Genomic DNA, 13,451 nt, shown 5'->3' on the forward strand with positions numbered 1-13,451 from the left:
TATTTGAAGTTCAGCAAGTCCCTTACGGTGTTTTACTCTTTAAAAGGATTCTCTGCCTGGAGAAAGCCAGAAGCAACGTGACTGAAATTCTCCATACTTCCACTGGGACTTGAGCTGTGAGTTACAAGTGATCTGCAGGGGCTTTCACCTTTACAGGATTGACTGAGTTTAGGGGCACTTTCCCCTTACAGGAACGGGATCAAATGCGAGCTGCCTGCCTGGAGTCCAACTGCAGCACTGCGCCGTGGGTTTGTGGTTTTTCCTTTTTTTTTTTTTTTTTTTTTTTCTCCCCCAGCATTTAATATCAAAGGTTGCAGCTACCCAGAGCAGGGATGGGAAAGTCCCTTCGCTAATTAGTTTTCCCAGTTGCAGCAGCTGCTGGAGCCCAGCCGCCCGCAGCAGCCCCGCCTCGCCGGCGGTCCGGCAGGCTGCCTACGGGCCTGAAGTGCTGACCGGTGAAATCCGGCTCCGGCTTAATGAGACCGAGCTAGGCAGAGTCAATTAAATCAAATTCCCACTAACATCCCTAATATATCTGCAGTGTGTGCAGCAGAGGCGGCGGCAGTGGCGGCAGCAGCGAGAGATTCACAGGATTAATAAAGGGATTCGCTACCGCATTATTAAAAAAAAAAAAAAAGAAGAAGAAAAGGAGGCGAGGGAGAGGGGAGGAGGCAGCAAACTTCTGTGTGTTATTTACATTGGGGAAGGGGTGAGGGAAGGGTGTTTGTGCCTGTGCATGTGAATGAATGAGAGAGTGGAAGGGAGGAGGAAGGGAGGGAAGGAGGGAAAGAGGGAGAGCAGGAGAAACACACACAGAGGGCACTGAAAGGAGGCTCTGTCCCCTAAACCCAAATAACCCGCTTGGAAGAACTGGTGCTGGAAAAATGGTAAGGACCCAGAGTTGAAAACATTTTCACTTTAATACTGAAAAAATATGCCATTATAAAATCCTCGAATAGAATTAGTAAGTTTCACTTGCATCCTCAGTTCTGGTTTCCTCAAGTTGTAGTAAGATTTACAACAGCACAGAATTTTCTACCATTAAACTTTGCAGCCTAAGCACTAGAGTGACATTAATTGGTCATGCTTAACTGCCTTGGACTTCTTTTTTTTTTTTTTTTTTTTTGAATGTTTACACTGTTACCATAATAGAAATCAAGGGTACTAATTTTTACATTCAGATGGAAAGGCAATACTGAATACTGAAAAAGAAGAGAGAGAAAACAAAGCCTTCCCTCCCCCCGAAAAATGAAACACAGCCCACCAACAGCAAAGCAAATATCTCCCAGCAATGTAGTTCCCACCTCAAGGAAAAAAAAAAAAAAGGAAAAGGAAAAAAAAGTATCCAATGAGAATATTCATGCAACTATGTCTTAAATAAAACCTTTACAATTTTTTCCACGGTAAAAGTACGATCTCTACTGCCTATTGATCACACAATAATGGCGAAATGGCACTTTTTATTATTATACTGTATTTCGTATATAGAAGGTTTGATACGAAGGGACTTATCAGGTAAGAGGGATGATGGTGTGAACTAGACGCTGCTTCCAGTTGGGGGCTGGAGCGTCCCTGGGGTGCGTTGTATCCATGCGAGCCATGCAGCACTTTTTTTTTTTTTTTTAATGTCCATTTGTCTGTTTGTTTCGGAGTCGGAGTCATTTATTTACATTACATTCATGCCTTCGTGCAACTTTCCACTCCTGCTTTGCTGTCAGGAGGAGGCCGGCACCAGCCTTTCCTCCGCCCCCCTCCCCTTCCCGGCCTCTAGGAGAGGGGTCGGTCCACAAGGGAAGAGGGAACCAAAAAAAAAAAAAAAAAAGCAAAACAAACCCCGACACAACAGAACAAAAGCCCAGCAAAACCGGGAGCCGTGTTTCGCCCTACCGGGGCCGAAGGAAGCGGGTCCTCGCTGGTCCGGGGGTCACAGCCCCGGCACCCCACGGGCGGGGGATGCTGCCCCCCGGCCCCGGGCACCCCCCACCGCGCACCGGGGGCCTCGGTGCTTGCTCTGGGGATCGTGAGGAGGGCCGTGCGTGCGTGCCTGCGTGTGTTTTGTTTCTCACAAAAGGTAGCCGGGGTGCAGAGCCGCCCCCGGCCGGCTCGTGTTTGCCGCCCCACCGGCCGGAGCGCCAAGGGCCGGTCCTGGCGGGCGGCTGCCCCCGCCGCCTCAGTCCGACAGGGAGTGGGAGCCGCAGTCGTAAACCCTGTGGGCCCCGTCGGTGCTGTAGGGCCCGTTGTGCCAGTAGGACGAGTCGCAAACCGTCTGCAAGGAGTTGATTTCGGATGCAGAGGAGTTGGCGTCCCTCCTCTTGGACCGCTTTCTGTTCCTCAGGATGAACACCAGCATGCCAACCACCGTGAAGGCAGAGGTCACAAAAACCAGCAGGAGCCCTGGCACCAGCACCGAAATAGACACCCGGCTGGTCTCCAAGTAGGAGTTGGAATGAGTACCTGTCTCTGTCAACCCGGTGCTGTTTTTGTTAGTGGAAGTTAATGTGGGCGAGATTTTTAACTGAGGGCAAATCACATCATTGGAGAGAGACTCGAAATCCTCCTTGAAGAAATCTTCAGGGGACTCACACCTCAGGTCGCTCATAATCACCTTGGGGCGCAGCATCTCTGCCCACTGTTTGAAAGGCACGATAGGGCAAGTACAGTCCCACGGGTTGCCATGCAGGTCAATCTGGGTGATGGAGGTGAGCTGGTCCAGCACCCCGGCCACTGGGAGGTACATGAAATAATTGTTGTGTATGCTCAGCTTGGAAAGCGAGACCCCGGCGAACACATCTACTGGGAGAGACCTCAGTAGGTTGTTGTTGAGGATGAGGACCCTCAGTTTGGGCATCGCATTGAAGGTGCCAGGCATGATCAGCTGGATCCCATTAAACTCCACGTTCAGATACTCCAGGTTTTGCAGCCCAGCGAATTTCTCCCTGGATAGGGTGTCCAAGTAGTTGCTATCCATGTAGAGCCATCGGAGATCAAAGAGGTTCTTGAAGGTGTTGTTCTCTACGGTGGCAATGTTGTTGTTGCCCAGATCGAGTAAATTAAGTTTCCGGTAATCCAGAAAGTGGGATTTCCTGATGGTGTGTATTTTGTTGTCTCTCAGGAACAGCTCCTGCACGTTGGACGGCTTGGGCTTCAAATCCACCAAGCTGCTCACGTTCCTGTCGTTGCAATTAACCTTTAAACCTGAGCCAGGGATCTGATCGCAGCTGCAGATCTGTGGGCAGGACACGGTAGCCGTTAGCTTGCTTCTGGCGCTAACTGTCGCCACAGCAGCAGTGGGTCTGGTCTTGATTTGCCAGTTGACGGGAATCTTTGTACCTCCGTTTGGACCAGATCCTGGTGTGGCAGGGTCTTCTTTGCCATGTATTTTAAAGGGGGTTGGAATGGGACCAGGATCGCAGGTTTCTTCTTCGGCAGGGGGAGCAGCTAGGCTAGAATCCACTCTGTTCTTTTTGCAGAGCTCTTGCTCTGTGGTCTCATTTAAATCTTTGCCCTGCAACCTAGTGGGAGCCTCACAAATCACTCTGCCGATCAAAGCGTTTTTGGGTATGTTTTCCAGCCATTCCTTCAACGACAGCAGATCGCAAGTGCAGTCCCAGGGGTTATCCTCTAGCAGGATTTCAGCAATACCCGGGATCTGCTCCAGGACCTCCTCGTAAGGCAAGGTTTTAAGACGGTTTCCCCGGAGGTCGAGGTGGGTGATCGGCACGTACTGAAACACGTTGGGGGGCAAGGTGCTGATGAGGTTGTCATTTAAAATCAGCACCTCTAGCTTGTTTAAGTCCCTAAATGCTCCCGGGTCAATATCCCGCAATAGATTAAAATCTGCCTGGAGGTATTCCAGATCGTCCAGCCCCAGGAAAGTCTGCTTCCTGAACGATTTGATCTTGTTGTTGTTTATGTGCAAGCGTTTCACCAGCTGCAGCCCGAGGAAAGCCCCAGGAACAATTTCATGCAAACCGTTGTTTTCCATGTGCAAACTGACTGCATTGTAAAAGTTAGCGAACTCATTAGGGAAAAGTCGAGTCAGGGAATTGCCATGCAGGAATAAATGGTAAAACTGGGAAGTTGGGGCGGTGAAATGTTGCAGGCTGGTAAATCCCTTTTTCTCACAGTCTACGTGCAAATCCCCTTCTATCTCGTTGCAGGCACAGATCTTCTCTTTGCAAACGTCCCCTGTAACGTTTCCAGCAGCAAAACAAAGAGACGTCTCCAGCAACAGAATCCAAAGCAGCATTTTTAAACCGAGCAATTCATTCCCGATCTCATCACAAAGTAACAGCAACCATCCTCCTCACACGGAAAGCAATTCCAGTTCATTCAATACATGAAATGTCCGAACCGCCACCACCAAAGGGGGAGAAAAAAAAAAAATATAATGTGATGAGGGGGAGCAGGGAGGGTCGGCGGAGGGGGGGGATTCTTTCTTTTCTCCTCGCTCCCTCTCTTCCCCCCCCCCACGTACAACTGCAACAGCCCAGATTCCAGTCAATAATTATATCCACAAACTATCCAGGCACGTACTGCAAGGCAGGCAAAAAAAAAAAAAAAAAAAAAAAGTAGAAGGGGGGAAAAAAAAACCCCAATAAAAAAAAAATCCCCTCTCCTCGATCCCCCCTCCCTGGCGCCTCCCGGGCGGCTAAGCGGAGGTCTGCCGGCCGGGCTGGCTCACCGGCACGGGAACGGTGCTGCCGCTGGCCACCGGCCGCCGCTGCATGTTGGGGAGGCGGAGGCGGGGAGCGCGGCGGTGCCCGCGGAGGCTGTGCCGCCCTGTGCCGCCCTGCGCCGCGCTCCGCGCCGCGCCGCGCCGCTCCGCGCCGGACTGACCTTGCCGCCCAGCGCCCCCCGCCCCGCCGGGCGCTGTCCGGCGCCCCGGTGCTGAAAGCGCGCCCCAGCCTAGGCGCGGGCCGCCCGCCCGCCGCCGCCGCGCCGCCCCCGCCGCCCCCGCCCCGCACCGGTGCCCATGCCCGCCGCCGGCCGCAGCCTGCCGCGGGGACCGGGCCGCCCCGGGGCCCCCGCCCGCCCCTCCGCGCCTCCCCGCGCCTCCCCGCGCCGCGCCCTGCCGGCCGCGCTGCCTCCCCTCCTCGCTCGCTCCCTCTTCTTTCCTTTTTCTTCCGCTGCTGCCGAGTCGCACGCTCGCACACACTCACATGCACGCAGAGGGAGAGTTGCTAAGAGGCTCTGCTCGTTTCAACCTGGTGCACTCTGAAAGATCTGACACCCTCTGCTGAGCTGCAGTGGCAAAAATCCATCTGCTGAGGGAATGCTGGAGACCAAAAAAAAAAAAAAAATCAATCCGCGTACAGGGCAAGCGTTAAAAACGTTGGCATTAAAAGCTGTCGATCTATTTAGATGCTTTCTCCTAAACGGATTATTTAATTTCTTTCTTCCCTTTCGGAAGGGAAAGTTTAGCGTTCCCCTCCTCCCGACTAGCTCCCCGTTGCCCCCGTTCACACACACACTCACACCTGCACAAGCAGGCTAGGAAGGTGCGTTTGCCTTACTGTATTTCCCAACGGCTCGAACAGAATTAGTGTCAGGGTGTCAAGCGAATGGCAATTTGAGGTAATTATTCTGCACGCCATTTTTATCGTTGCTTTACACGCATTTCTTCCTCCCCTGCAGTCTGTAGCGTTTCATGCTGGATTTGGTCTCTTGCTGGCTTTCTCTATGCAACGTTGAACCGCGGATTTTTGCCTTATATATATATATATATTATAATTTAGATGATCACAGAGAAAGGGGGGGGGGGGAGTAGGGAGGAGGGGATTGCTGCACTGTTAGCAATTCGCGCTACCTGTTCCCACACAGAATATAGTCTCTCCCTTAAGGAGGGGAGGAGAGGGCTGAAACTGGCAGTCGTGCATCTTGACATTCTCATCTATATATAAAAATCTAGAGGTGCGGGTATGTACACGCGTAGATATTTCTCTAGGGATTCTCCTAATAGCCTTTCTGTGGAAATAAAACGCCCGCTTCCCTCGACCCCTTCCCCCCTCCCTCCTCCCCCCTTCCACCCCCCCCCCTCCGCCTCCCTTTCCAGCTCCCACCCTTCTGACAAAAGAGATTACACAGCGGAAAAATCGGTGCCTGGCCTTAAAGAAAGGAGCCAAGCATACAAAAGTTTCTGCATCATTTGGACGGTTTTCAGATGCCTACGAGCGAAGAGCCAGTTGCACCTCTGGTGGTGCAAGTGGAAACCCGCGTTTCCCCCAGCCTTGTCAAATCGCGCTGAGGAGGAGGAGGAGGAGGAGGGAGGAGAAGGGAGGAGGAGGAGGAGGAGGGAGGAGGAAGAAGGAAGAGGAGGGGGCAGGAGAGGCAGCCCGGCCGCCGGGTGCCTCCTGCAGCCCGGGGCTGCACCTCTCCCGTCCGGAGCCGCTGGTGAACTTTGCGGCATACTGGTAGGGGGGGATGTAACGGCGGGGGTGGGCTGGAGGAGGGTTATTTATAGGGAAAGCCAGGGAGCCATATGGAGCCCGCACCCCCTAGTCCCGGCGGCATGCTAATTTGGTCAAAGCTTTTCCCTGGCTGCCGCTTGCAAGTAAATTAGACATCCTGCCGACGATGATCTTATCAAATTAATGTAATTAGACGACAGACAAGTTACAACAGTTACCGTGGCCATTTGGGGTCCCCAGGATGAAGATTTGGCCTTTCGGTTCTTTACGGTGGGCAGGGACTAGGAAGGGAGCGGGGAGCGGGGGGAGGAAACGGGACAGGGGGAGGAAACGGGACAGGAGGAGGAAACGAAACAGACAAAAAGAGAGGAACCCTGGCCCTGGAAAAGCCTGTCCAATAAATTACAAACGGGCCAGAAGAGATAAAATGCCACTGAGACAGAAAGCACCACAAGAAATATATTAGTGGTTTCATTAGGGCAAAAAAAAAAAAGAAAAAGAGGGAAGGAAACTTGGCGCCACGTTGAGGCGCATTTATTCATTTCTCCTGACGGTTTCTTTGACTTTGTCTCTCGGTGAAGTCGGTGTGTGTGTGTGTGGATGTGCCTTAGGCTGGCTGGAAACCTTCCGTGGATCAAAACTGCAGCCCCGAAGTGCAAGGGGAGTCGGAGGCAGGGTAGCCCCCAGGAAACTCCGCGGAGGGAGGCGGGAGAGTCAGGGGAAGGGGCAAGGGTCAGGGTGGGGGTCGGCGTAGGGGACCCCCTCACCGGGTGTCAGCAGCAGTGGCAAGATCACCGCGAGTTAAGGCTCGGGGGAGGAAAGGTTGAAAATCTGGGAGCTGGGGAACGCTCACCGGGATGTGGGGCAGGAGTACTAAAGAGCTTGTGATCCTCCCGCCTTAGAATAAAGCTTCTGAGCGTCTTTACCTACACGTTATTAAAATTGCTCAGGCACCGTAAAAACAATCAAAATGCAACCAGAGGACCTGAACATTAACAAGATATTAAATAAATAAATAGAATCAGATACGAGGAAGGAGACAATGACCTGCTGTGAAAGCATGAAGGACAAATTACCTGCTTCTCCCAAGGGATCTCCTGAGAGGTGGGAACTAGTGGAAGCCACCTGGGCCCCTAGAATTTCAAAGTGTGGGGTGGGGGGAGGGGGTGGGGAGAAAGGTAAAAAATCTTCCAGAAGATGTAATAAGGTTTATGGGTGTTATGTCACTTCCAAAAGAGTATTTAGATAAGGAACCCATTGTGTTCTCAGCTGTACACCTTGGAACGATATTGAGAGATTTGTGTCTCATATATATGTCATATATATTGAAAGAGCATCTGCCATTAAAAGGTTAGCATCTAGAAGACAAGTCAGAGGGGAAGAAAAGAGGCATCTACCCTTTTAGGTATGATATCTGGAGTTTTGGTTCTGTAAATCAAGTTACACAGGAAAGGTGTGTCAGGGCCAGGAAATTAATCTATCATTACTCACTGCCATAATACTACATTTCTAGATGTCTTTATATTCTTGAATTACTTTTGGAAACATGTATCTTAGGAGAAGAGGCTGACCTCTAAGGGTTTTAAGGAAATACCTACTCCTGGATCAGGTTGATCAAGATCTCTCTGAATTTTTTTACTCTCTTGTTTAGCGACTGTGGTGAAGTAAATGCAGCACTCAAGTGCCAGTCATTCTGGGTCTTTAAAATTCGGCATATGCATCCCAGTTTACAGTCCAGACACAGATTGAATCACCAGAGGTCACATTATCACCTCCAAACTATCCAGTAGATCAGATAGGGGAAAGAGCACCCAAGTCTATTTTCCTTGACTCCTTTCCTTATCTGATGTCTTTTACCTCCTCTTTGCCTCTGCAATGTCCAGAAGCCTAAGACAATGAGCTCCCTACTTATACCTTTCTTCCAGGTGTAAAGTCCCATATTTAACCAAACACAAGAAAATTGGCTTGGGCATCACTGTTGCCTTTTGAATAGGAATGGTTTTACTCCTGTCAGGGAAAATGCCTTGAAATAGGAAAAGGTACTGGGATACTTTTACATGTTCCCAATTAGTAATCTCCCACCTCCGTGTTTCTATGACTATGTAAGTAACACCGGTGAAGGGTGTATTTGTGCTGCATTGGAAGATGTTCAAAAACTAGTTACTTTGTCTAACATTGTAGATCTGGCAAAGCAGAACTCAGAGCATCTGCAAAGTTTCTACAGAACAAAAATTTATTACTGTAGATATCCTTCCTGAATTACCTGTGCTATGTGCTGTAAAATCGTCTTCCTTATTTCTGTGGGAGCTATAACCACAATAAAGATATCCTACACTGTATACATGATGATGTATGTGCGTGTGTGTGTATATATATGTATATAAATCAATGTGTGTGCGTGCCACAAATGATGATGGACTCAGCAAGTAGAAGAATCATAGGATCATTATTTAATTTGAAATTATGTCTTTATTCAGGCTTTGGCTATTCTGGGAATGAAAGTTAACAAGGTGCCTCTATATGTTGACGCAACTCCTGCAGAAACTATGCTCGCTGATGTACATGATTACTTTAAACCAGTTCAGATTATCTGTTTTCAAGTAATGGTAGGAGGGGTTAAACTAATACAAGGTTCTTCTCCCAGAATTTTCAATCTCAGTGTGTTTCACAGGCCAGTCTTCACAGAACTACTTGATTTCTACCTAAATTACATTTAGGCCCAACAAGGTTTCTGAAACTAGATATTTTTCTATTTTTCTTCTTCATTTTCCTGAGGGCAGTGATGTGTGAGTGTGTTCCCTGTGATATGTTCACCAGATGGAGCTCTGCAAAATGATGCAGTGGCAGATGATGATGATTTTTAAAAAAAAAAAAAAAGAAAGAAAAGAAAGTTAAAGAAGTAGTTTGCCTACTTCTAGTGGGTAGGAGACTGGCTCAGGATGAGAAAATAAAAAATTCTCTATCTTTTGCAGTGTAAGATCCAGCCCACATGTTCCTCTTTCTTGGCTCATACCCTCAACCACCAGGCTACCAGCCCTCTTGCTACAGCTGTTCTACTTTACAAGAAAAATAATTTTAAGATCTCTTGAACCAAAGAAAGGCAGTGGGGAAGCATGAGTTTACAGCCTATTGCTTACAGCACCCACCAGGGTGTGCAGAGCCCTGGGAAGACTTGCTTGCATTATGCTTTTGTATGAGACTGAGCTTAACCTAATAGACTTCACACATCAGTTGCTTAGACTGTGGAGCCGGTAGTAAAACCCATAGACATTCTTTCTCCAGTATACATATTCATCAGACCTTGTGATAATTTTGTGTTGGAAACATTGGCTTGACCAGGTGACAGGGTTAGTCTTAAAAGCTTCAAGCGTTAGGCGTCAGAAAAGTGAATAGCAGTCACAAAGGTGGACAGATTTTGCAAACAGCCTGGGTGTAGTCTGCCATAAAAGCCATGTAGTCATTTCACATTGAAATTCTGATGATGCAGAAGCAAGAGGTTTATTTAGCAAGTAGGCCAGGCCAAGGTCCTGACCAAAATTTCTTATTTCAACTATATTTATTGATCTGAGTTTCTGACCCAATTTTCACTGTGATTGCTTACGTTAAAATACCCAAGCAGTTCTTAGAACAGGACTGAGCCCCAGAACTACTGTCCTTACTGGTGGGAGTATGCAGAATAGCTCTTTGGTGAAGGACTGGACTCACACAGGCATTTATACCTTATCTTCCTCCCTCTGTTCCTTTCATTTTTCTTTTCCCCTGCAGCCTATAGTCTCCAGCATATTCTTCTGGAGTGGCATGTTTTCAAATGAAAAGGATATGCAAGGGAGGGCAAGGGACAGACTTAAGCCCCTTCCAACTTAATAGTGAATTGACCCTGTGTCTCCACTGGGGAAGTATATTCTGCCCACTATGCTGTTAGGAGGGAGAGAGAGGGAGCTGGGTCGCCCACCTCCTTTTATTCCTCTCATCCCAAAAGTCACATACACATACACACATTTTAAAAGTTTGATACAACAGAAGTGGGTGATCTGTTTTCAGGAGAGAATTTCAAGTTGTGGAGCCCAGATAGGTGGAGATGGTTTTGCTGCAGCCCTGACCCCAGAACGTGAACTGAGATTCCACTGCAGCATTTCACTGAAATGTCCTCTGAGCTGCATTTTAGATACTTTCAATCCTGATGTGAAGGCCTGATTATCTGCCTTTCCCAGTGCAGTACGTGAGATGGTTGGTTGCCTGACCTGGGGACTGGGATTTCAGTCCAGGCTTCTGCTTCCTGAGTTTGGCATTGCAGTGTTCAGCACTGCAGCACTGAAGTACACAGATTTTTTTTTTTTTTTTTCTTTGTGATAAAAACCATACATTTAGGCTGGGGAAAAAATATTACAGTGAAATTAACTGGAGCTGTGAGAAATACTTGTTCTTTTGGTCAGCTATAGCAGGGAAAGTACTAGTATAATGTTATAGCCCTTAATAACAAGTGATAACATTTGCACCATATTTTACCCTCAGCATTTTTTTTATTTTGGAACACATTCCAGTGTTATTGTTTTAAGTACTTGTTACAGCAATTCTCAACATCCTGCAAGACTTGACTCCCATGTAGTGTGATCAATACACAATATAATACTGCACTTTTACTAATGTGACCTTTTTGTAGTTTGATTGCTTTCTTATTTCATTCTTTCCTGAAACATTAGAGACTGCAAACAAGCAAAAGGTTGAAATAGCTGGTTGCTCTGCAACATATTCAACTGACTGAGGTAGCTTAGTAAAGTGCATTCATACCATTTAAAGTTAGTTAAAAATTACATTCATCCTCCTATGAAAACTCATACATTGAGACAGGAAGAGCATGAGTTAATTCATGCAACACAAATCACAGTGTCATTTAGCTCTACACAAGGCATTGAAAGTATCTTTGTCAAATGAAAAAAATAAAAAAATAAAAAAGATTGTGTCCAAACTTCCAATCTATTGCTTACACAAGTAATCCCACTGAATCACGTCAGCTTGAATAATAGATCTATAATGTTTTAATAATTAATTCTTTTCTTATCCATTTTCATGGCACAGTCTCACAGCAACATAAGGATCGTTTAAATGGACAAAAGTAGATAAGAGTTTATGTCTCCTCTCTAACTATAATGTATTTCCATTGTTTAATAATGGAGAGGGAAATGCTTCTCAGAGTGTAGAACAACACCACTGAGGGAAAGACTTGCCTCTACCAATAGTTTGCTAACATGACTCTGGGCAACTCGTTTCTCTTTCCTGTGTCTCAGTTTCCCAGTCTGAGGAAGTGGAAGGAATTATACAGACCAAAGGTGCTTTGAAATCTGCGATGAACAAACATGGTGACTGAGGTAATTATCATGATTACTTAGAAGTACAATGTGAAAAGTCAAATATTATGTAAGAGCAATACCCAGTTCTTCCTCTTTCTATCAATCCATGTCAGAGGTTTTTACAATGGAATACAGTATAATTTTATTTGCTCAACAGATTGGAAAACAGAAGCACTGACCTTGGGAAGGTCACATGTCAAGCGTTGATAGCGCTAGAAATAGACCCAAGTCTCAGAAGGCCCAGCCTTGCCTTCTACCCCAGTATTTTACAGATACAGAACTACTGATTTATAGGAATAAGCCTGTTCCAAAAGTAAAGCTAAAGGCTTCCTGCCTCCTTCTCTTCATCTCTCAGACTTGATTTTATGCATCAAAGGTTTCATATGCCAGTCATTTTCTTTCTGGAGGCCTAATGTAGTTATGTGGTGTGACAGTGATACCAAGCCTTGGTTTTCTTATTAATTCACATCTTAATTCATCGTAATTGAATTATTTTAACTGGGGAAAAATAATGTTTTCTCTCCTCAGTCTTTTCCTGATTCAGACTTCAGACTTCAAAAAACACACAGATTTCAGAGACAAAAAATGAACTATTTGAAACACAAAGTACCTCTTACTTAAGAAACACTTCAGGAAAAAAAAAAGCAACTAGCACCTTGTTTAAGCGTGAGAACTGTGAAGAAGTGGTTTTGTTTTTAGGAAGTGTATGAGTTCCTTTTTTTCTGCTACAAAACCAAACCAAACCAAAAACAACCAGCCAGGTAAAGATGCAAACCTAATAAATAATTTTCAGTGTAGTTCAAAACAGAAACCCGAAACAAACAATTTGAGTTGATTAAAATGTGAAATGTTTTGTTCTGTTTTGTTTTGGGTGGTTTGTTTTTTTTTGTTTTTTAATATAAAACTAAGCACATTTTGAAATAGAAAATCAGAACGGAATACCAGGAAATCAGGATTTGATATCTTTCATTGTCTTCCATTTAATTTTTTTTGAAATTGTATTTTGACAAGATTACTTTTCCTTTGTTTTGATTAGCTTGAATTGGAATTTTCTGATAGAAAATTTCTGAAAATCTTTCTGAAACTATCCATGAGGAGAGCATCCAGTGGTGTCTGAACGTTAAAAGGAGAATTGCTGGATGTCAGCAAACTGTGGGAAGACTGAATAGATGAAACATTATTAACAATAAAATAATACCTTCTTCCTATTTATGCAGTGCCTAGAAACCATACCCTGGGATGAATCCCACATGGCATTTTAGTTTTAATTAAATAACTTTTCAGAGACATAAGGGAGAAGAGGTTGGTGACCCGATTAATCATTGTACTACTCGATTTTACGTCATGGCATCCCAAATGATTTCAAATGTATTATTCTGATGTAAAGCTAGAGTATTGCAGTGGTGAGTCAGGATGTTATTTTTTTTCTCCATTGGCAAAGCTGATCTGAGTAGTCCCTTACTGCCTTCACTAGCCTCCAGCCACTAATTTTGACTTCCTGAGGCTTTTTATTTAACAAAGATCATTTTATTGATCCAGTTCATTTTGCAGTCCACAAACAATTCTATCCTTCCTGAGTTGATAAGAGGATCAAATCATCATTGATACTGAGGTGACTAAGGCAGGATCCCTACACCTAGAGGGGATGGATACATGCTGAAGTCCAGGATTCTTCCCCCACAAAACCCTAGCT

General features: G+C 46.2%; 1 protein-coding gene and 1 long non-coding RNA gene across 3 annotated transcripts in view; one reads left to right on the top strand and one right to left on the bottom strand.

Annotated features, from left to right (window-relative positions):
- Nucleotides 1-701: 701 nt before the first annotated feature.
- On the bottom strand, nt 702-4,797 carry SLITRK1 (SLIT and NTRK like family member 1). Its single transcript, XM_075089503.1, has one exon. The coding sequence runs from the start codon at nt 4,247-4,249 to the stop codon at nt 2,171-2,173; it is 2,079 nt and encodes a 692-aa protein (XP_074945604.1). The 5' UTR covers nt 4,250-4,797; the 3' UTR covers nt 702-2,170.
- A 1,510-nt stretch (nt 4,798-6,307) lies between these two features.
- Nucleotides 6,308-13,451, top strand: part of LOC142055492 (uncharacterized) — a 36,960-nt gene continuing 29,816 nt past the window's right edge. For both annotated transcript variants that reach the window (XR_012659956.1, XR_012659957.1), the window contains exon 1: nt 6,308-6,413. This is a non-coding gene — a long non-coding RNA (uncharacterized LOC142055492). The remainder of the gene's footprint in view (nt 6,414-13,451) is intronic.

The sequence above is a fragment of the Phalacrocorax aristotelis genome, chromosome 1, assembly GCF_949628215.1.
Source record: "Phalacrocorax aristotelis chromosome 1, bGulAri2.1, whole genome shotgun sequence".
NCBI lineage: Eukaryota > Metazoa > Chordata > Aves > Suliformes > Phalacrocoracidae > Phalacrocorax > Phalacrocorax aristotelis.